A 22,980-nucleotide genomic window follows, 5' to 3' on the forward strand; every position below is an offset into this window, starting at 1 on the left:
TGGCTATAGTTTTATTATCCCTAAAGAATCAAAGGCCCCACAGAGGAAAACGGTACAAACACAACTGGTTTGGACCTTCACATGAACTGAATCAAGGAACCTCATTCCCTTCTGAGCTACTGAGATAAGTGCGCCGAAATCAATCAGAAGCTCCGCATCCAAGAGCTGTGAAAGGCAGCAGAAGCGGAATAGGGAGATGAGGACTCCCGGGACTTCTAAGAAGATCCTTCGCAATCTCCCTCGCAGTGTGCAGCTTCTAGAGACCGCCAGTTCCTTCCACTTAACTGTCTCGGAGTGCAGAAGCAGAGGAGAACCACCCAGTGGTGATGACAGGCCCGACTGTGATGCAGAGAACGCTGAAGTCCATGGTCGAAGGACTCAGAGGATTCTCACCACAGCGATGGTCGGCCCGAAAAGGCCATTGTGGACAATGGAAGTGAAGAAATTGGAAGCCTCCGTGGGTTTTCTCGATGTAAGAGGGCTCCTGAATACCTGTCAGGTAAAACACGCCCTACAGTCAGCCCCTTAGCTTAGAAAGCTCTGGAATCCTCTCAGTCCGCCGCGCCTCGCGGCCCTGGGGAACATCGTCTCAGCCGGTCACCTGGCTGGGGCTGCACCCAGGCCCTCGCGCCCGAACCCCCCTCCGCCCCCAGTTCCCCGCCCCCAGTCACCCAAACCCTCCTCGCTGCTTTCTCCAGACTCGCACAAGCCGGCAATGCACACCCGCGGGTCACGTGACGTGGACACTCACGTGACAGAACGGGCGTGACGTCATCACCGCGCGCGGCCGCCGGGACCGCGCCGGAGCCTCCGGGTCGGGGCGGCGGCGCTTGGGTTCTTCCCGGGCCGCCCGCTCGCCCCGCGCCCAGCCCACGGGCCGGAGCGCAGGTGAGTGGCCCGGGGGCGGTGGCCGAGGCCCTTCCCTCCCGTCCCTCCCACCGTCGTCCCCTCCGGGCGAGGAGGAGTCTACTGGCGTGCAGCGCCCCGACCTCCGCCTGCAGGCTGTCGGGTAGGACAGCATCGCTCCTCGCCCGCCGGGAAGGCGGCCCCTCCGCAATTCGACGCCGCCCAAGGCTTCCGCGGCGCAGCCGCTCCACCGGGAGGCTGGCGGGAGCCCTGGGCCAGGTCACCTCTGGGCGGAGGGCGGAGGTCGAGAACCCCGGGAGGGAGACCAAGCCGCGTTGGGGTAGCGTTGGTTTGACAGGCCGAGCCAGGTCGTAACCCCCCGAGAAGGTCTTCACCGTAAAGGGGGGAGGGGGGGGTCTGTGCAGACCTTTCTCACATCTCCAGAGCTGAAACTAAGTTGACTTAAGGAAAATCTTTTTGAAAATCATCTTATGCTTTGATGAATCACCTTTTCTGTAAAATGGGTCTTGCGGAGTGGTTGGAGCGCTCATAGAAGACTAATACGCTAAGTATAAACAGGAGTAGATGAGAATTTAGGATCTCGTTTTTCCTATTCATATGAAATTATGGTTGTGAGTTGTGGACTCTTGAAAACCATAGATTGATTTTATTTTCTTGGATCCTTTCAGAAAGTTTTGGATTCCACATAAGACAGACTCTCTTAATAACCACCCCATTTCATTCCCCAGAAATTGTCCTGGAAGCAAATAAACAACAACAACAAAAAAATAGTGTGACTAAAGCCTGTCAACAACCACGAAAGTACTTCTTACATTGATTCTTTTTTATATGTAACCTGTTGATATTACTGAGTTCATTTAATTGATGCATACAGGTGAACTTTACAAGTGACTGGCTATGGCCGTAAAATTAGTAGTAGAGTTTTGATAGGTTTCTATCCTAGTAAGTCTCTCTCTCTCAGTATAGAATTACTGCAAATATTGATTTGTTAATGCTGATTGATGTTTACAAATAGAGTAAGGAGACCCTTCTATAGAAGAGCTTCAGTAGCTTAAGAGAAAGTTCATAAATAAGCTTGCATGGTTTCCATTATTCAGTATAGGTATTGGGTCCTCATTTGAAGTTTCACTTTAAGAAGAAATCCAGATATAGTTGGAAGTCATCATAAATAATTATTTGTGTGCTTCTTTAGAAAAAAGTTTATTTTTACTGATACTGGCCTTTATTGCCCTAGGTTGAATATGCAGTTTTTCTTTTCTTGTGTTCTATTACTAACCATTTATTATACGCTTGCTAGGAGAGAAAAAAATATATAAAACAGGGTCCCCACCCTCTAAATATTTACCTACTTAATCTACTTAAGGGTTAGGGTTATATTAAAAATAGCGATGTCACACCGTTAAGAAATTTTATCTTCTCACTTTATCATGTGAGACAGCAGCCTTGTGAAGATAGGCAGGAAATGTATAGTCTCTTTCTACTTACAGTACAGTTGCATACTGATTACAATAAATGTCAAGTGGTTTGGGTACTCGATGATAATGGAATTCAGAGGAAGAAGAGATCATTTTTACTCGGGATAATTAGTGGCTAGATTGTGTTGGTAATACCAGGAATAGGAGTGCTTCCTACTTGTGGATGTTTGAGTCTGATGGAGCCTCCTTAATTTGTAAAGCTAATTGAATATATTTAGTTTCTCCAGTCCTTCAAATATGCTCATTGTTTTTTTTTTTTTTTTCTCTCTTGTACCTGCAGAATCCAAGGATCCCTTTCATTCTCTCTCCATATTGCCTGATGGGAGGCATTATGGCCCCCAAAGACATAATGACAAATACTCATGCTAAATCCATCCTCAATTCCATGAACTCCCTCAGGAAGAGCAATACCCTCTGTGATGTGACACTGAGAGTGGAACAGAAAGACTTCCCTGCCCATCGGATTGTGTTGGCTGCCTGCAGCGATTACTTCTGTGCCATGTTCACCAGTGAGGTAAGTGGTGAGTCATCTCCTCACAAGTGGAACCTCACACATGTCACTTCACAGTTGTCTCATTTCACTGAATAAAATAGTAGAAGTTTGATGTAATAGTGAATTTCTATAGTATGGTGTTAAATGGGCCAACTCTGGATAAGATCTGCCACTTAGTTTTCTCCTCTCTGAATGAGGGATAATAGTAATACACAATAGCATACGGTTACTGTTACAGTTACTTGAGAAAATTACATATGACGTGCTTAGAACAATGTCTAGCATGTAGTAAAACAAATACCAGCTATTGGATTTTACTTACTGCCTTTTTTAATTTAAATTTATTTATTTATTTATTTTTGGCTGTGTTGGGTCTTCGTTTCTGTGCGAGGGCTCTCTCCAGTTGTGGCAAGCGGGGGCCACTCTTCATCGCAGTGCACAGGCCTTTCACTGTCGCGGCCTCTCTTGTTGTGGAGCACAGGATCCAGATGCGCAGGCTCGGTAGTTGTGGCTCACGGGCCTAGTTGCTCCGCAGCATGTGGGATCCTCCCAGACCAGGGCTCGAACCCGCGTCCCCTGCATTAGGCAGGCAGATTCTCAACCACTGCGCCACCAGGGAAGCGCTACTTACTGTTTTTTAAATTTGTTTTCCTTCTTCTAAAGTTTAATATTTTAAAGTGAATACTGGGGAGGAGGGAGGGGGGAAGGAAAGAGGAGTGAGCTTCAGTCCTCATCGCATTCCTTCTAACAATATGTGGAGAAAATCAGTCTTCATTCTACCAGTGAAGGCTTTAGAGTAATTGCAAATGAGAGGGAGAGGGCTTAGTGCCTGACTCTGTGGGTGTTTGAAGTATCACCTAGAAAAATATGCTGGCTCTGGAGCACAAGCCTTTAACAAGGGAATTAGAAACAGGTTGGCTTGGCAAGAAAAGAGGTAGTGCTCTCAGAGTACTAGGAAAAAGACTGCCTTAGTAATTGCCTGGCCAGACAGCTAAGATGTGAAGGAGGCTGCTTGGTGAATCGTGAGGGACTCAGCTGAGCAGAGGGGACCACTGCAGACCTCAGCTCCCAATATCTCAAGTCTGATTTTTTAATTTTAAATAAATTGTCTTCATTTCTTTTTAAGCTTGAATGGTGAGTACACCACTTGATTATATCGTTTATCTCTACTTATATGTATGGCTGACGTATTTCATTACAGTAACACTTTTTAAAAAATCCTCTCAACCACCAGGGTTTTATCAGTGCGGGTGTTGCTGCTGACCTGAGTGGGAGAGATCGTGTCATGAGAATGTCAGTAACTGCCTTTTACGGGCAGATGCTGTGTTAGGTGTCGCCTCCCACTCACCCCAGGGGTGGTTGTTACCGTCTCATTTTGCAAATGAAGAAATAAGGTCTCAGGTGCTAAATGCCTTATAGCCTGTAAATGGTAGAGGGGATTTAATCCTAAATTAACTTAGCTTGATTCTGATTTTGCTGTTCTAATTGTAAAGCCAGAGTCGTGTGTGCTGCTGAACCAGCGCTCAGTCACATGGCTGGTAGGGAGAATGCGGAAGCCTGACAGGTCGCCCCAGCAGACCCAGGCTAATTTTTTTCTTTTAATATTTATTTATTTATTTATTTTTGGCTGAGTTGGGTCTTAGTTGCTGCACGCGGGCTTTCTCTAGTTGCAGCGAGCGGGGGGCTACTCTTCTTTGCGGTGTGCAGGCTTCTCATTGCAGTGACTTCTCTTGTCACGGAGCACGGGCTCTAGGTGCGTGAGCTTCAGTAGTTGCAGCACTTGGGCTCAATAGTTGTGGCTTGCGGGCTCTAGAGCGCAGACTCAGTAGTTGTGGCTCGTGGGCTCTAGAGCACAGGCTCAGTAGCTGTGGCGCACGGGCTTAGTTGCTCCGCGGCATGTGGGATCTTCCCAGACCAGGGTTCGAACGTGTCCCCTGCATTGGCAGGCGGATTCTTAACCACTGCGCCACCAGGGAAGCCCCAGGCTAATTTTAAAGTGACCCTGTGCAGGGCGACATTACAGACCCTGTCCTGTACGGTACCCCAAGGAGCACCAGAAGTGGTGGTGTTTATTTAACTGGGCAAATGTCATGGCTGCCAGCAGGAAGCACTGAGGACTCGGACTGCTGGCTGCTCACTACATGTTGTGCATCCTGTCTTCACTCTTTCTCTGCACGTTCAGGAATTAGTGTGGAGTTCTGTAAAAGAACTCTCTTTTATTTTTTTTCTCACCAGTGATTATTTTATAGTCTTTCTTTAAAAACTGACATCAGGCAAGAAAGTGTCAAATGGTCTTGTCTTTTTCAACTGAAGTATAATTAACCTACAACACTATGTTTGAGGTGCACAACATAGTAATTCATTACTTCTATACAATATAAAATGATCACCGCAACAAATCTAGTTACCATCTGTCACTGTTCAAAGGTATTACAGTATTATTCACTTTATTCCTCATGCTGTACATGTCATCTCTGTGACTCATTTATTTTGTAATTGGAAGTTTGTACCTCTTAATCTCCCTCATCTGTTTCACTCATCCTCCTATCCCCTTGAGGTTTGTTTTTTTTTAATTGAAGTATAGTTGATTTACAACATTGTGTTAGTTTCACGTGTACGGCAAAGTAATTCAATTATACATGTGTGTTGTATATTCTTTTTCAGATTCTATTGCATTATAGTTATTGCAAGATATTGAATATAGTTCCCTGTGCTATAGAGTAGGTCCTTGTTGTTTACCTATTTTATATATAGTAGTGTGTATCTGTTAATCCCAAACTGCTAATTTTCCTTCCCCCCAACTTTGGTAACCATAAATTTGTTTCCTGTGTCTGTGAGTCTATTTCTGTTTTGTAAGTTCATTTGTATCACTTTTTAAGACTCCATACAGAAGTAATGTCATATGGTATTTGTCTTTCTCTGTCTGATTTACCTCACTTACTATGATAATCTTTAGGCCCATCCATGTTGCTACAAATGGCACAATTGTTTTTATTACTATTTTATGGCTGAGTAATATTCCATTGTGTGTGTGTGTGTGTGTACATATATACACACACACAATATATGTATACACACCACATCTTCTTTATCCTTTCATCTGTTGATGGACACTTAGGTTTCTTACATGTCTTGTAAATAGTGCTGCTATGAACATTGGGGTGCATGTGTCTTTTCAAATTAAAGTTTCCATCTTTTCCGGTTACATGCCCAGGAGTGCAATAACTCTATGTTTAGTTTTTTAAGAACCTCCATACTGTTCTGCATACCCTTGCATTTAAGTTGTTTAAAGGAGTGGTTCCAGAGACCTGGATTTTTTTCTTTAACATCTTTATTGGAGTATAATTGCTTTACAATGGTGTGTTAGTTTCTGCTGTATAACAAAGTGAATCACAGCTATACATATGTATAGCTGAACAACAGCTCTACATATACATATATCCCCATATCCCCTCTCTCCTGCGTCTCCGTCCCACCCCTCTAGGAGGTCACAGAGCACAGAGCTGATCTCCCTGTGCTATGCAGCTGCTTCCCACTGGCTATCTATTTTACATTTGGTAGTGTATATATGTCCATGCCACTCTCTCACTTCGTCCCAGCTTACCCTTCCCCCTCCCCGTGTCCACAAGTCCATTCTCTACATCTGAGTCTTTATTCCTATCCTGCCCCTAGGTTCTTCAGAATCTTTTTTTTTTTTTTTTTAGATTCCATATATATGTGTTAACATACAGTATTTATTTTCATCTTTCTGACTTACTTCACTCTGTATGACAGACTCTAGGGCCATCCACCTCACTACAAATAACTCAATTTCGTTTCTTTTTATGACTGAGTAATATTCTATTGTATATATGTGCCACATCTTCTTTATCCATTCATCTGTTGATGGACACTTAGGTTGCTTCCATCTCCTGGCTATTGTAAATAGAGCTGCAATGAACATTGTGGTACATGACTCTTTTTGAATTATGGTTTTCTCGGGGTATATGCCCAGTAGTGGGATTGCTGGGTCTTATGGTAGTTCTATTTGTAGTTTTTTAGGGAACCTCCGTACCGTTCTCCATAGTGACTGTATCAATTTACATTCCCACCAACAGTGCAAGAGGGTTCCCTTTTCTCCACACCCTCTCCAGCATTTATTGTTTGTAGATTTTTTAATGATGGCCATTCTGACTGGTGTGAGGTGATACCTCATTGTAGCTTTTTTTTGTTTTTTGTTTGTTTGTTTTTTTTTTTGCGGTATGCAGGCCTCTCACTGTTGTGGCCTCTCCCGTTGTGGAGCACAGGCTCCGGACGCGCAGGCCCAGTGGCCATGGCTCACGGGCCCAGCCGCCCCGCGGCATGTGGGATCCTCCTAGACCGGGGCATGAACCCATGTCCCCTGCATCAGCAGGCAGACTCTCAACCACTGCGCCACCAGGGAAGCCCCTCATTGTAGCTTTGATTTGCATTTCTCTAATGATTAGTGATGTTGAGCATCCTTTCATGTGTTTGTTGGCAATCTGTATATCTTCTTTGGAGAAATGTCTATTTAGGTCTTCTGCCCATTTTTGGATTGTGTTGTTTGTTTTTTTTGATATTGAGCTGCATGAGCTGCTTGTAAATTTTGGAGGTTAATCCTCTGTCAGTTGCTTCATTTGCAAATATTTTCTCCCATTCTGAGGGTTGTCTTTTTGTCTTGTTTGTAGTTTCCTTTGCTGTGCAAAAGCTTTTAAGTTTCATTAGGTCCCATTTGTTTTTATTTTCATTTCTCTAGGAGGTGGGAGAGACCTGGATTTTAGGTTCAGTTCTCTTAGTTATTCTGTGTGAACCCTGGTGACCATCTAACCTCACTAGGTTGTCTGTAGAACAGGGTGATTGAACTTGATGGCTTCTTCATTCTCTTCCATCCCTAAATTGTTCCTTAAATGTGGTGCAACTGAAAGAGCACAGGGTGAGGCAGGAGGCCTGGCTCTGATCTGTCGCTTATTAGTTGAGGCCTTGGTTAAGTCACATAACTTCTCTGAACCTTAGATCCTTTATGTCTTAAAGGGCAGTAATATCGGACCTAACTGCCTTACCAGGTTGCTGTGAGAATCAGATGAAATAATAGTAAATGAGAGGCACCCTGAAAAGTTGTAAAGCAAATATTAATGCGAAATACTACAGTTACTCTAAGTTATTCCATAGTGATCTCATTTATATATTTAAGCTGTTTGGCTAATGGGAATATAGTTTATTGACTAAGAAATTCCTGACATAAATGTACTCCTGTTTCTGTTTGTAAATACTGTGTTAAATGTTAGTAAAATGTTTTTCCAAAATAATGTACTGGTGACTTTTTGTATTGTTAGGGATTTATTTTGTTCTTGGCTTTGGTAGAGAATACTTTCTGATTATTATTCTGGGCTGATGATAAAGACATTTAGTTCATAATGGACGTGCACTGGAATTTTGTAAGTAATTGGAATCTCTAAACTAAGATTACAATCTAATAAAATTTTTGTAAGGTAATCAGTTTTCAGATAGTTAACTATCCTGTAAAACTGAAGATTTCTACCCTTAGCTAAACCATTTTCTATGATTATCTGGCCTCAACTGTACTCATAACTCCAAGGATATAGTCTAGACTAAATGTACCACCAGTAATTCGGTAATCCCAAAAGAGAGTCAACCCAGTATTTGAAAAAGTATCAAACAATCCTGTTGTCTTCAGTGGTACAGCAGAAGCCCTCTCAAGATGACCTGCGTGTTGTCTAGGGACGGATAGGACAGTGCTGGCTCATCCTGGAGGGTCTGGAGCTGCAACTCCTGGGGCATCTACAAGCACGAAATCTCAGCGAAGTTTGTATTTAATCTCAGAAGCTCATGGACACTAGTGGCATGCTCATGGCAACTTTTGGTTCTATCTGGTGTTACGTCTGTATTTGTTTTAATATGAAAGCAGCATTTAAAATTATTCACAAGTAAAATTAATATTCCAGGAAGGTGTCATCTCTGTATCTTCTTGGGTTACACATAGCTCCCCCCTATTTGAAAAGCTACAAATATATGCCGTGTTTGCTTTGTACAAATCAAACAAAATAGTCGATCTTTTTTTTTAGATCTTTCAGCACATAGACAAAAATAGGATTTGAATTCCCAAAGCATAAAATTTCTAATCTGATTCTTAGGCGTTGAGCCAGGGTTCCTCCTTATATTCAGTTAATATTGTTAATGTCCCTTCCAGCTTTTGTATATGAGACTCTGCCTTAATCTTGTGGAATTATAACCACCGTGATTTCATACCCTTTGAACTTTCAGCTTTCAGAGAAGGGGAAGCCGTATGTAGATATCCAGGGTTTAACTGCCTCGACCATGGAAATCCTGTTGGACTTTGTGTACACAGAGACCGTGCACGTGACGGTGGAGAATGTCCAGGAACTGCTCCCTGCAGCCTGCCTGCTTCAGCTGAAAGGTACAGATGCTAAGTTGTTCGTGCCACAGTGACCCTGGAGATGTTTAAAATTCGTGATGTAAACTTAATCGTGAAAATTAAGGAGACAGACTGTGGGCCTCATGTTTACTGCCCATGGCACAGAAGTTGAGATTTCAATTGCGGTATAGAGTAGCCTCCAAATGTGAGTCTTTGGCTCTTTGGGAGAGAGCATTTACTTTTTGTTTTTAAAAAAGGGGAGGAGGGGATAATAGATGCCTTTCCTTCCATGTATGTGCACAGCAGTCCTGCAGGGAAACACAGAAAACTGATACGCGTCGTTGCCTCCGTGGAAGGGAACTAGATGGCCAGGTGGGTAGGGAGGCTAGGGGGACTATTCATATAAACCCTTCTGTACCTTTAGTTTGTTGAATCATTTAAATTATCTATTAAAAATTTAAATTGGGGCTTCCCTGGTGGTGCAGTGGTTGAGAGTCCGCCTGCCGATGCAGGGGACACGGGTTCGTGCCCCGGTCCGGGAAGATCCCACATGCCGCAGAGCGGCTGGGCCCATGAGCCATGGCCGCTGAGCCTGTGCGTCCGGAGCCTGTGCTCCACAACGGGAGAGGCCACAACAGTAAGAGGCCCGCGTACAGCAAAAAAAAAAAAAAAAAAAATTAAATTGACACACAAAAATGAAAGTGTAAAGTTTTCACAGGATTAGAGATGATCCCCCTTCCAGTTCCCAACCTGTCTGTCCTAACCTCCAGTTCTGTTTCTGTTATTTTCAGTTTTTGATACATGATTGAAACAGTGTGAAGTTTTTGCATTAGTGCACAGCTCCAACATTAATTTTATACTCTGAGCTTTTCAGTTAGACAAATGTGAGATTGTTATCCGTATCTCCTATTTTTCCTTCACCGGAGTCTTTTAGTAAGTTTTCATGTGGAGTAGAAATTAGGTACACTGTGCTAAATTAAGCTCATTTTATAGCTTGATTCCCAGGAGTTTTGTAGGCATGTTTGTTTAATTGTGGCGGTGTCCACGGAAGCAATTCGTCTTGCCGTACTTGTTCTAATGCAGCAGCAGACATTTGTAAAGTCCTTGCAGAAGGCCACACAGCACATAAGACAAAAATAGGATTTGAATTTCCAAAGCATAAAATTTCTAACCTGATTCTTAGGTGTTGAGCCAGGGTTCCTCTGATACAACGTGATGTTGTGATCCAAGAATATAGGCCCATCCACCTGGCCGAGTGTCCTCAAGGACTCACTGTTTTTGTCTGTTCTAGGCGTGAAGCAAGCCTGCTGTGAGTTCTTGGAAAGCCAGCTGGACCCTTCTAACTGCCTGGGTATCAGGGACTTTGCGGAAACTCACAACTGTGTTGATCTGATGCAAGCAGCTGAGGTTTTTAGCCAGAAGCATTTTCCTGAAGTGGTGCAGCATGAAGAATTCATTCTTCTCAGTCAAGGAGAGGTGGAAAAGCTCATCAAGTGTGATGAGATCCAGGTACAGACTTGGCTTGGCATTAGCTCTTGTCAGGACTGGGCCAGAAGACCAGAAAGCAAGGCGGAGTTGTTGTACTTCTGTAGCAGGGCCCATATTAAGCTCTGAGGTTTCATTAAATGTCCCTGAAATTGCATGCCAAACGTATTTGCCTATTTACGGAAGGGAGTTCGCTACCTCCCTCAATGAAATTTGTGATCCCAGCGGTTAAGAATCACTATTAAACAGTATGGAATAAGCATTTTAAAACATTTACCAAGAATATCTTCCTGTATAACCGTCGCCATGCCAGGTGCTGGGGAGCCAAGAGTGCATAAGAGACAGTCTTGTTTCCAGAGAATTCACAGTGTAGTAGTGGCGACAAACAGGAAGACAAAAATGATGACTGAGTGTCAGGAGAATAATGAGCCTGTTCAAGGCGAGGAAATTCCATAGAGGAAAGAAGAAAACCTTCTGGATTTAAACGGGATCGTAAAGGGAGCGGGTCAGAAAGGACGGGGCAGCAGGTTGGAGATGGTGAGCCAGAGGCAGCTCATCAGCGCCCGTGGGAGGAGAGGGCCCTGCAGACCGGGCGTTGAAGCGATAGGGTCCCGCCTCCGTGTGCGTGTGCGAAGCGCCCAGGGACGTGGCCCAGCAGGGAGCGAGCCTTCGTCCTCCGCTGAGCAGAGCGGGGGTGGGGGGTGGGGTGCTGCGTGTGGATCTGTCGTTAGGCTGGGAGCTGCAGTGAGTGCAGCGGGGGCTGTGCGTGTCGCGGCAGCCAGGCATTCCTCTCCAGGGCTCCAGCCCTCTGGTTAGGAGCTTCTGGAAGACACCTAGCAGAGCCAAGTGCTGGGGAGGAGTCCACCTGTTGGGTTTGTTTTCCCCAGTGAGGAGACATTCGATTCTCTAAGGAGGCGAAGAGTTATTTTATTTTTTTTTTCCTCTCTCATTCTGAGATAATAATGAGAAACGACTTTAAACGTTTATTTATTTATTTATTTATTTGGCTGCGCCGGGGCTTAGTTGCGGCATGCAGGCTCTATCTAGTTCCCTGACCAGGGATCGAACCCGGGCCCCTACGTTGGGAGCACAGAATCTTAACCGCTGGACTGCCGGGGAAGTCCGGCATTTGTAAATCTTGTTCAATTCTCAGAACTGGGTCCATTTTTCAGAGGAGGAAACTGGCGCTGTGATTAGTCACCACCCTCACACAGCTGGGAGGGGCAGGACTTGTGCCGCCCATCTGCATCCACAGTCTGTTCTCTTCACCACGGAGCTGTGAGCTGTGTTTCTATTTGACCAGATCTGGAAGTAGTCACAGCAACCATTTATTTTAGAACAGTGGAGACTGGGGGATAAAACCGGATGGAACAGGGAGGGCAAACAACTGACCTCTGCAGAAGCCGGGATGAGCTCTTTTGTACGGTCTTCCTTAAGTGTCCAGCGAGACTGGCCTTTGCTTTTTTTCAGCAAATGACATTTTTTCTCTTTCATATACCAGCCAGAAGCAGGAACCAGATGTCTGGCCCTGGGGCTAACGCTTCCTCTGGACCATGTAAAACAATAGTACTTGAAACAATGGAGGCAGCATGTCACGTTGTTTAAAACAGCACGGGCTTCAGGGTCACGCTGGGGTTTGGGCTTGGCTGTGTGACACGTGTCCCCTAACCGCTGACCTTCAGATCCCTCTCCCATAAAATGTAGATAACAGTCGTACTTACTACGTAGGGCTGTTCTGAGCGTTAAATAAGAATGTCAGTGCCTGATACATAAACGAAGTCTCTGGGAAAATTTATTATGGAGACTATTTTCTCCATAGTGAAGCATTAGTATTGGGGGTTTTTTCTTCCCAGTTTAGCTGTTTCTCTGCAATTCTAGTTTATTCTGTCCTCAGTAAGATCAAGGATCTCTACTCATGATTGAAAAACCCATTTTAAATGGATATATCTAATTTAAACCTAGAATGTGTCAGAGTCTAGCATGCAGCTGTTCAGAACTATTAGCCTGTCATCCTTGCCTTTAACCAAAGTTTATCTAAAAAATCATGACCACCTTTCTGCACCCTCACCTGCATGTAAACCGTGAGTAGGCTGGGTTAGTTTGACCTCCCATAAATTTGCTTACACAGATTCTGTCATCACTGTTGTAGTCGAAGCATCATCACCTTTTGCCTGATGGACCAGAGTAGCCTCTAACTGGCCTCCCAGCTCTTAGCCCTTCTAAACCGCCCTCCCGTGGCTCTCGGAGTAATCTTTACCAGACATCAGTGTGGCCCAACACTGGCCTACTTGAAGCCTGTTAACGGTTTAGAGTGAAATCCAGTCTCCTGATGCTCTGTTTACTTCTCCAGCTTGACCTTTTTCGTCCCCTCCCTCATTCATTCTGCCACACCAGCCTCTGTCGTTTCCCAAGCTGTCCAATAGAAAGTTCTGTGAAGGTGGAAAGGACCTGTGTCTGTGCTGTCCAGTTCACTGGCCACTAGCTTGAAATGTGGCCAGTGTGACTAAGAAGCTGAATTTTTTTTTTTTTTTTGCCACGTTCATTGCTATTAAGGACAGACTTTGGGGGTTTTGGGGGGTTTTTTAGCCACACCACACGGCTTTCGGGATCGTAGTTGCCCGGCCAGGGATCGAACCTGTGCTCCCTGCAATGGAAGCGTGGAGTCCTAACCACTGGACCGCCAGGGAATTCCCGAAGCTGAATTTTTAATTTAACTTCATTTTAATTAATGTAGATGTAAATAGCACATGTGGCTCATGGCTACTGTGTTGGACGGTGCAGTTGTAGGGCTTTTCCAAGTGCTTTCTGTCTGCCCCGAGGCTAACTGCTACTCTTCCATCAGGTTTAAACCTATTGCTCCTGCAGGGAGGCATTCCCTGTCCCATCAGCCTAAATGAAGAAATCTCGTGTTATTCTGTCTCATAGCCCCTGTACTTTTCCTATGTGGTACATAATGACAGAATGGGATTGTTCGTTTTTCTGATTTAACAATTATCTCCCCACTTAAGAGGAAGGTTCATGTCTGATTTGTTCACCATTGCATAATTACCCTCCACAATTCCTGGCACTAGTAGGTGTTTGGTAAATCCATCAAATGAATGAACATTCTGAAACATTTTCTGTATTTTCAGCTCTTGAGAGAAGTCCACAGAGTGATGTCTTTGTCTGGGCACTGTCACACTCTGAAAGTTATCTCAGAACAGACACACTCCAGGGGCTGATGGAGGGACACAGGCCTAGTCCTCAGGTGTCAGTCTCGGGGAGGTACTAGGTGTTACTGTACCTTGTGCTTGTCCAGGGACGTAATGTAGGTTTTCTAGGGTGTGTCTTATCCAGTCTGTCCTATGTAGCTTAGACCTAAGTTCCCCAAATGATTAATTATATGTGTCATCTCAAATAGCATGGTGACTAATACAGAGTAGTTGCTCAAATACTAATTGACAGTGTTTTGCAGACCCTGCACTCTTTACGATGCCGTAAGGGAAGTTCCTGCTCACAGCCTTGGCTGAAGGGTCCGAGAGTGAGCACGGAGGTCCTTAGACAACACCTATGAATATAAGTTATTTTAGGAGCCAGTCTCGGGGGCTTCCCTGGTGGCGCAGTGGTTAAGAATCTGCCTGCCAATGCAGGGGGCACAGGTTCGAGCCCTGGTCCGGGAAGATCCCACATGCCGCGGAGCAACTAAGCCCGTGTGCCACTACTGAGCCTGCGCTCTAGATGCCGCGAGCCACAACTGCTGAGCCCGCGTGCCACAACAACTGAAGCCCGTGTGCCTAGAGCCCATGCTCCACAACAAGAGAAGCCACCGCGATGACAAGCCCACGCACCGCAACGAAGCCTAGCCCCCCGCTCGCCACAACTAGAGAAAGCCCGCGTGCAGCAACAAAGACCCAACACAGCCAAAAATAAAAATAAAATTTTCTTTTTAAAACAAAGAGCCAGTTTCAAGTAGGGCAGCAGATTCCCCCTTCCCCTGCTGAAGTTTCAGAAATGACCAGAAAAAAATTCAGGAATGGGGAAAATTCTGAATTAAAAGCTTATTTGTGACTGATGGTCTATTAGGTACTCTCTCTCTTAGGTTTTTTCCACCGAATCTGACTATAACTCTCTTCATGATATCAGCAAGTTGTGTCTGAAATGATTGTTTTCCCAAGAGCCTACTTATTTCTGGGAGATGGGAAATAACGGTGGCGGGAATGGGGCGGGAAGGAAAGGGAAGCGAGGTTACAGAGCAGCCCCACCATGTGGTCACGCACTCGCAGGTGGATTCTGAAGAGCCGGTCTTCGAGGCCGTCATCAACTGGGTGAAGCACGCCAGGGAGGGGCGGGAAGAGTCTCTGCCGGACCTGCTGCAGTACGTCCGTATGCCCCTGCTGACGCCCAGGTACATCACGGATGTCATAGATGCCGAGGTGAGCCACACAGGACCCAGGGCGGTGGGCGTCTCTTGTAGCTTCATGTCATGAACTCAGAACTGGTCACCTCAGAGGAGGCACGAGCATCCTGGGAAGCATGTCCCGGGGGGCCTGGGGCGGGGAGTCTGCAGGCGGTCGCTTGGCTGGTCAGTCTCCTGGCAGAAATGAAAGTCTATGGCTTAATTTAATTTTGTGCTTTGTTGTCTTTTCATTTTACGTGCTCCTCAGTGTTTTGCATAAGCAACATCGGATGATAAATTTTGTCCCCTTCTCTGTTAAACAGAAATTTTTCCAAATTGCCTTGGAAAAGATGCTTTGCTCACCTAGTCTCTATTTTTGACTTCTGGTGAGGCCAGCATGAAAGGAGTTTGATGCATTTATTGGGTTGGCCAAAAGGTTCCTTCAGTTTTTAAGTAAAAATAAAAGACACATTTTTCATTTTCACCAAGAACTTTATTGAAAGACATATTCACCGTTTTGTTCCACTACCTTCTGCCGTTTTTCAGGCAACTTCATAATTCCATCTTCCCAAAACTTTTTATATTTTTGAGCAAAGAACTGTTCCAGATGCATTTTACAGTATTCCAGGGAATTGGAATTTTTTCCATTAAGAGAATTTTGTAAAGACCAAAATAAGTGGAGATCCGAAGGTACAATGTCTGGCAGGTGAATCAGAACTTCCCAGCCAAACTGTAACAGTTTTTGCCTGGTCATCAAAGAAACATGCAGTCTTGCGTTATCCTGATGGAAGATTATGTGTTTTCTGTTGACTAATTCTGGATGCTTTTCGTCGAGTGCTGCTTTCAGTTGGTCTAATTGGGAGCAGTACTTGTTGAAATTAATTTCGTTTTCCGGAAGGAGCTCATCATAGAGGACTCCCTTCCAATCCCACCATATACACAACATCACCTTCTTTGGATGAAGACCGGCCTTTGGTGTGGTTGGCTGGTGCTTCATTTCGCTTGCCCCACGATCTCTTCCGTTCCACATTGTTGTACACTATCCACTTTTCATCATCCGTCACAATTTAAAAACGGAACATTTTTGTTACCTTTCAGTAGAGAATCGCTTGCGGTAATACGGTCAAGAAGGTTTTTTTCCACTTAATACTGAGCCCAGACATCAAAGCAATTCACGTAACCAGGCTGGCGCAAATGATTTTCAATGCTTGACTTGGATATTTTCAGTACGTCGGCTACCTCCCGCGTGGTATAACGTTGATTTTCTCAATGAATGTCTCGATTTGATCACTATCAACTGGTCTCCCAGACTGTGGAGCATTGTCCAGTGAGAAATCTCCAGCACGAAACTTCGCAAGCCACTTTTGACACATTTGATTAGTGACAGCACCTTCTCCATACACTACACAAATCTTTTTCTGCGTTTCAGTTGCGTTTTTAACCTTTCTTGAAATAATAAAGCATGATATGCCAAGAATGTTGCTTTTTTTCTTCCATCTTCAGTATTAAAATGGCTACAGAAAAATTCACCAATTGTGATAAGTGTTTTTTAATGCACGCTATGACAGCTGTCACAATACAATCTAAAAATATTGTTTCAAATGAAGTTAAAGTCAGCTAAGTGCTACTAGAGCCAGCTTAGGAGAAAACCGAACGAACTTTTTGGTCAACCCAATAATATCAGCTTGGATCATATCGTGTTTGTTTATAAGTGTTTCTCCAGCCTGCGATCTCGGTGGTGCATTTTCTGACCTTCACCATGCACATTACCTGGACGCTACCCTGGGGGCCGCTGATTTGTAATGTGTAGGTGAGGCCCAGACAGGCGCCTGCTTCTGGCCCAACCCTGGTCTCTTTGGAAGTTAATTATAGACACAGCTTTGCAGTCGTTTGCATTAGAAAAGATGCCTGTGCTTAGTGTCACATCTCAAATTCTTTGCCTCCTGTTTGTAATTTCTTCCTTAATAGTCCACTCACATACCCCACACATACCTTTGAATCACGTAACGTCTATTCAAAAAATCTTTTTTTAATCATTCCGGAAGCCCATAGCATAATTATTACCAGCAGCCCTCCTGGAACCACAGGGCTTTGGAAACTGGTTTTCTGTGTTAAGAATTTAATTCTTTATATGTGCCATTTATGCTTTTATTAGAGGTGGTCCTGCAGCTCACTCTCCTACCTGTTGTATTTCAGCCTTTCATCCGCTGTAGTTTACAGTGCAGGGACCTCGTTGATGAAGCAAAGAAGTTTCATCTGAGGCCTGAGCTGCGCAGTCAGATGCAGGGACCCAGGACAAGGGCGCGTCTAGGTAAGCGGGCATCTTGTATTAATTGTGTCAATTTGTACAAGTCCCTTTACCACCCGGAGCTTTCTTTCCTATAAACCAAGGATATCTTCCCTTCTATTTCACATAACTCTTTGGAGGATTACATGAGATAAAGTGTGTGAAAGCACTTCATAAATTGTCAAGTATTATGCGACATAAGTTACCACTGTTATTTCAGTATATTTGGAGCCTGTGAATTAGAAATATCTCAAATGCCATGTAGTGAGTAAGTGGTCTGCTTCCCCCACCTCTGCCCTTCTCCACGTGAAGAGGAAGGGGAAGCAGCAGCGTGGTGAACTGCAGAGGAGTCCAGGGTGGTCAGAGGCAATGGCATGCAGTGGTCAAGGGCCTGGACTCAAGCCAGACTGTGGGTTGGGTGCAGGTCCCCATTTACCACTTGCCAGGTGTTCGGCAGGAAACTCAGCCTCTCTGTGTCAGTTGCCTCATCTATAAAATGGGGGCCATCATAGCTCCTCCCTTGAAGGTTGTCGTGAAGAGCAAGTGAAAGGCTGAGAACGGCTCTCGGCACGCGTGAGTGCTGTGCACGGAGGCTATCATGTCAGCAGACAGACCTGGGTTCAGATCCCAGCCCAGCCAGTGACTGGCTGGTTGTGAGCCTGGGCAGGGTGTCCACTTGTCTGAGCCGATGCTTCCGCCTCTGAAATGAGGACGCTAATGTCTTATCACACTGGTTATTGTGGAGGCCCAATGACATCACGCATGTAAGATGCCTGACATTGCAGCTGGCATGTAATCTGTGCTCAAATGTTACGTCATTTCCATTTCACTGTCCCAGGATCCTAGGTACTGTATGTAATAGCATTTCATAGGTTATAAATTACTCTGTGTATATGGGGTGGTATCTTGTTTTTATCACTTCCTATTTTTGCTCTTATCTGACTGTGGACTCATGTGTGCTAAGGTGTTAATTGATAATTAAGCCTTTCATTGATAGATTTAAGTAGAATGATGATTTATCTCATTTTTTAATCACATAAGTAGTACCTATCTGTAGCAGTTTTAGAAATACAGAGAAGCAAAAAATAAATAAATGAGTCATCCATAATTGCACCACCCAGAGATACTACTTTTTGTTATTGTTGTTTTTAAAGGGATACTGTTCTGTTAATTCCTGGGAGATGACAAAATGTGATCTGTATCGCTTGTTATATACAGAGATATGTAATCAACACAAGGTAAATGGAAAAAATACAAAAGGAAATTTTTTTTAAAAGATTGAAGGGCTAAGTGAAAAATCATGAAAATATTAGAAGAAATTATACGAAAATTATTTGATTAACTTCTGGGTGGGAGCCTTTTTTTTCTATTTTTAACTGTGGTAAAATACACATAACGTAAAATTTACCATCTTCTCCGTTTTAAGTGTACAGATGAGCGGTGTTAAATACATTCACACGGTTGTACAACCCGTATCCAGAACTCTTCTCATCTTACAAAACTGAGATTCTGTGTCCATGAGAGAGCAACCTCCCTTCTCTCTACTCCCCTTTTTGAACTAAAACAGAGAAACCTAGAACTCTTCAAGGTTACTTGACTGCATCAGTTTTTTGGGGGTTTTTGTTTTTTTTAAATTGATGGCAAAAGACGTAAAGTCAAGAGACGGGGACTGGGAGAAAATATACTCAATATGTATGACAAAAGGTTAACATTTCTACTGTAAAAAGAACCCATATGTATCAACAAGAAAAAGAGCAGTGACCCCACAGAAGGCGGCACGGGAGGTGCACAGGTAGCACACAGAGGAGGACGCGTGAGGGAACACCGTGCACTTAAAAGATGCTCCACTAGGAGGTCTGGAACCACAGATCAGAACAAGGTAGTCACTGGAGTTTAAAATGAGCACACCCTGTGTGTCCCACCTCCGGGAATCTGTACTGTAGAAACAGCGTGTCAGTACAGAAATAAGCACATATGAGGAAAGACATATGCATAAGGACGTTTACTATAAATTGCTAATGTACAGAAAAGAATGAATACAGCCTGAACGCCAAGTAAAGGGGGATTAATGCTTGACTGAATTATAGCACAGCTGTACCATGGAATGTCACGAAACTGTTAAAAGCATTGAGTCAGATACACGTAAGATTAATTGTGCACGCTGAGTGGGGGAAAAGAAGGAAGCAAAACCTCCTACATATGTGTGTTTGCCTGAGCGTAAACAAACGATATGTATACAGGATAAACACTAAACCTTTAATAAAGTGAGATTACGGGGGAATATTAACTACTAGTGTTTTGTTTCTATACCTCCGTGTTATTACCATAAGCTGACAGAGAAGATAACAGATATATATTCTGTAAGTAGCAGGTGAGCCGGTGATGTAGAGGAAAGAATCTGGCACTAGGAGGTAAGACATTTCGCTTACTTTGATGTTTTCCTCCTGGTTCTGTTAGTCTGCTAACGTGCTGTTTGAACTTGGACAAGTCCTTCAGCTTCTCTGGATTACCATTTCTTCTTCGGCATATGAAAGGAGTTAAATTCAGCCACTAGAGTTCTTTCCAATACAGAAGATGTGTTTCTTTCTTGTAGAGCCAGAAGTGTCCCAACCAGTACATAATCGCTTGTTAAATCGAACTAAGTCCAATAAAAATTTGTGTGAACCACCAAACCCAGAAGGTCCTTTAGGGTGCATTTCCTGCTTTTCTTTGAACAGGCAGGAGAAAGCTCCTACTTGCTCGGAGAACTTGCTTATTGTCCTGACCTTGAGGGATTAGAATATGACTCTACACGCCCTCATAGTTTCGAGGTCATTTTCTCAAAAGTTCTAGGAAGGAAATAATGAAACTGTTCCCTATGAGATTCTTAATTTAGCATCTCCACGTTAGTACCTGAGAAGTAAATTGTTGCAGCCATCCTGTCCTCTGCCCGTCTCTATTCGTAGAGGTTGCTAAGTCAGTTACCAGGATGATGGCTCTTTGCGTACAGCATAAGGAAATTAAATATACAGCTGAGGAAAAATAGCATGCCAGATAATGTGTGGGGATTTTGTTTTAATTGTTAATCTTACCCATTACTCTCCCATAAAAGATGTAATAGAAATTGTAGTTCCTACTTTGTCACTGGCTTCTTTTCTGAGCACGTGGAAATGTCGGTCCCTGAACCTGTTCTTAGCAGTCCTGCAGCCTGTCTGCACTTTCCTCCAACAAAACACCCCAGCGCAGACACGTTCCCCTCCCCCCCCAATAAAAAACAGTGACTGGCACTGTCGGGAGGCCTCGGTGTGAGTAATGTGCCTTTTCACACTGCTCTTACCAGGTGTTTTAGACACATTTTCCTCATCATAAAGATAAAAATCTAACTTGGCAAGTGCCCCATTCCTTGGCAGAGAACAAACAGGCTTCCTTCTGGTCAGCCCTTCCCCTGGCTCTTTCTCACATTAGTAAGTCTGCTGGAGTAGTGGTCCGAGCTGAGGGTCCAAAGACAGTGAAACCCTAGGAGTTCCTCTGAGGGAGGAAGACTTTCTAGGCACAAAGCAATAGAAGAAGTTGCAAAAGAAAAGGCCAGTGTACATGACTAAATAAAAATCATGTACAACATTGTAAGACAAATGAGGAAAGTAAATCTGCAGCCACAGCACAAGGTTAAAGTCATTTGCGTGCAAACAGCTCATAAAGATGCACACAGGAAAGAAACACTAGAGACTTGAGTGTGCGGCTCATAGAAGCGGAGTCCTGCTAAATAAAGGGGGCGAGATTCAGCCGAAGTAGTTATAAAGTCTTAGCAGTGCTAAGGCAAGAGTTAAAACAATAAATACAATTTTTTGCCTACCAAAGTATCAAAGAATAAAAAGACAATACCAGTGCTACAGAGAGTAGAATGGATTGGCGCCTTTAGAGTGTTGGTGGGTATGGAATTTGTTTCAACCTCAGTATCTTATAATATACATCCAAAGACTTCTTTAAGGTTCATGTTCTTCACTAGGCAGCCCTCCCATTACTGTGTTAAGAAAATGACTGGGAAAAGTTTCATATTCAAGGATGTTTATCATAGGATTATATGTGATTATTTATAACCCCAAATCATGAACTCCTGAAATACCTAAGAACATTAAAATCATATATTAAAGGATTTTGTTAATATTTTGAGAAAATGAAATAAAAACAGGACGCACTACAGTATGGTCCCATTTATGTTTTATAAATATTTAGAAACAAAGCTGGAAGGAAATAATCTTATGTTTTGCTGTGTCTTTGTATTGTGGAATTATAGCTAAATTTTTTCATAACACTTTCTTTTTAAGCTTTTTAACAGTGAAAATGTATTTTATATATTATATGTTTTATAATCACAAGACATAATATTCTTAAATCTTTTGAACCAAAGGGTGGGTAACATGTGAGTGAGGATGACAGTCATACTAGCCCTTGAGTTATTTTTTAAACTTTTTAAAAGAAAATCATTTTTGTGCTAGAAAAAGCTACACAGGCTAAACAGACATCAGAACTGACTAAAATGACACGTTTTCAGTGTTAAAACACTGGCCCTCTTGTCCTTATCAAAAGCTCTGTCGGCACTGACATGAACTCCGGCCGCAGTGGGGAAGTTAAACTCACGTGGCAGGCAGTCTTTCAAAACACAGGATCTTTCAGGGAAAGTAATGAAAATAGGCCTTCCTTGCAGAGAGGTTTGGACACCCCAGCTTCTAGTGGTCTAGGAGCCCCAGGGTTCAGAGCCATAAGTCGCTGAGCGACTTACGCTGACACCCTGCCCACGTTCCTCTGTGGATGCAGGTTACCAGGACGTTTACTGAGAAGGCTGGAGCCACGGGAGCACTATTGGTCCTCCAGAGTTTGAATTAAAGCTGAATTAAAGTTTGAATTAAAGCTGAAAATCAATGGTATTTTTTTTAATGTGCGAAGCATAGAAAATCCCCTCGGTTGTTGTGGGTGCTTTCGGGACTCATCACTGTCTCACCTCCTCTGCTCAAGTCAGAGGGGGAGAAAGGGGCAGATGGCGGGGAAGTGCTGCCAACGCAGGCCCTGGCCTGCCCCAGCTTGGAGGGATTTCAGAAATAAAATCTGCATCATACAAAAGGGCCCTTTGTTCAAATGCTTTGTTTTCTAAAAGAAGATGGCTGCTCACGTTGGAGAAGGGGCCACATACTTTATTTGGCAAGTTCACAGACAGGTGCCCTCTCAGAGGGGGAGGTTAAAGTCCGTGCTTTATGTGTGGGTTTAAGAAAAATTTCAAACATGTATAAAAACAGAATAATATAAGGATTTCCCCCATACCTATTGTCCAGTTTCAACAATTATCAACTCATAGCCTATGTATTTTGAAGCAAATCCCAGACAGGATAAACTTCCATCCATATATATTATGCTTTTGTGTGTATCTCTAAAAGATAAGAAACACACAGCCAAGTATTTATCTTCATCAGATATCAAGTACACATACACACTTCCTCAGTTTTCCCGTAATTGATTTTTCTTTGTTTTTTATACTTCAGTTGCTCCAATCAGGATCCAGACAAGGCCCACACGTTGCACTGAGTTCATAGCACTCTTTTGTCTCTTTTATTTTATTTTGAAACTATTTTT

General features: G+C 43.7%; 1 protein-coding gene across 5 annotated transcripts in view; it reads left to right on the plus strand.

Annotated features, from left to right (window-relative positions):
* The first annotated feature begins 430 nt into the window (after positions 1–430).
* Positions 431–22,980, plus strand: part of KLHL12 (kelch like family member 12) — a 28,596-nt gene continuing 6,046 nt past the window's right edge. Inside the window, exons 1-7 of one of the 5 annotated variants that reach the window (XM_060125771.1) lie at positions 789–888; positions 1,596–1,668; positions 2,623–2,856; positions 9,118–9,271; positions 10,521–10,738; positions 14,977–15,126; positions 17,286–17,400. In XM_060125771.1, coding sequence (XP_059981754.1) covers positions 2,662–2,856; positions 9,118–9,271; positions 10,521–10,738; positions 14,977–15,126; positions 17,286–17,400 — 832 coding nt within the window. In that variant the 5' untranslated portion in view covers positions 789–888; positions 1,596–1,668; positions 2,623–2,661. Of the gene's footprint in view, positions 496–788; positions 1,010–1,595; positions 1,669–2,612; positions 2,857–9,117; positions 9,272–10,520; positions 10,739–14,976; positions 15,127–17,285; positions 17,401–22,980 lie in introns of those variants that run through there. The other 4 variants (XM_060125779.1, XM_060125790.1, XM_060125774.1 and 1 more) reach the window with 4 other exon arrangements.

This window comes from Lagenorhynchus albirostris, chromosome 2 (assembly GCF_949774975.1).
Source record: "Lagenorhynchus albirostris chromosome 2, mLagAlb1.1, whole genome shotgun sequence".
NCBI classification, from domain to species: domain Eukaryota; kingdom Metazoa; phylum Chordata; class Mammalia; order Artiodactyla; family Delphinidae; genus Lagenorhynchus; species Lagenorhynchus albirostris.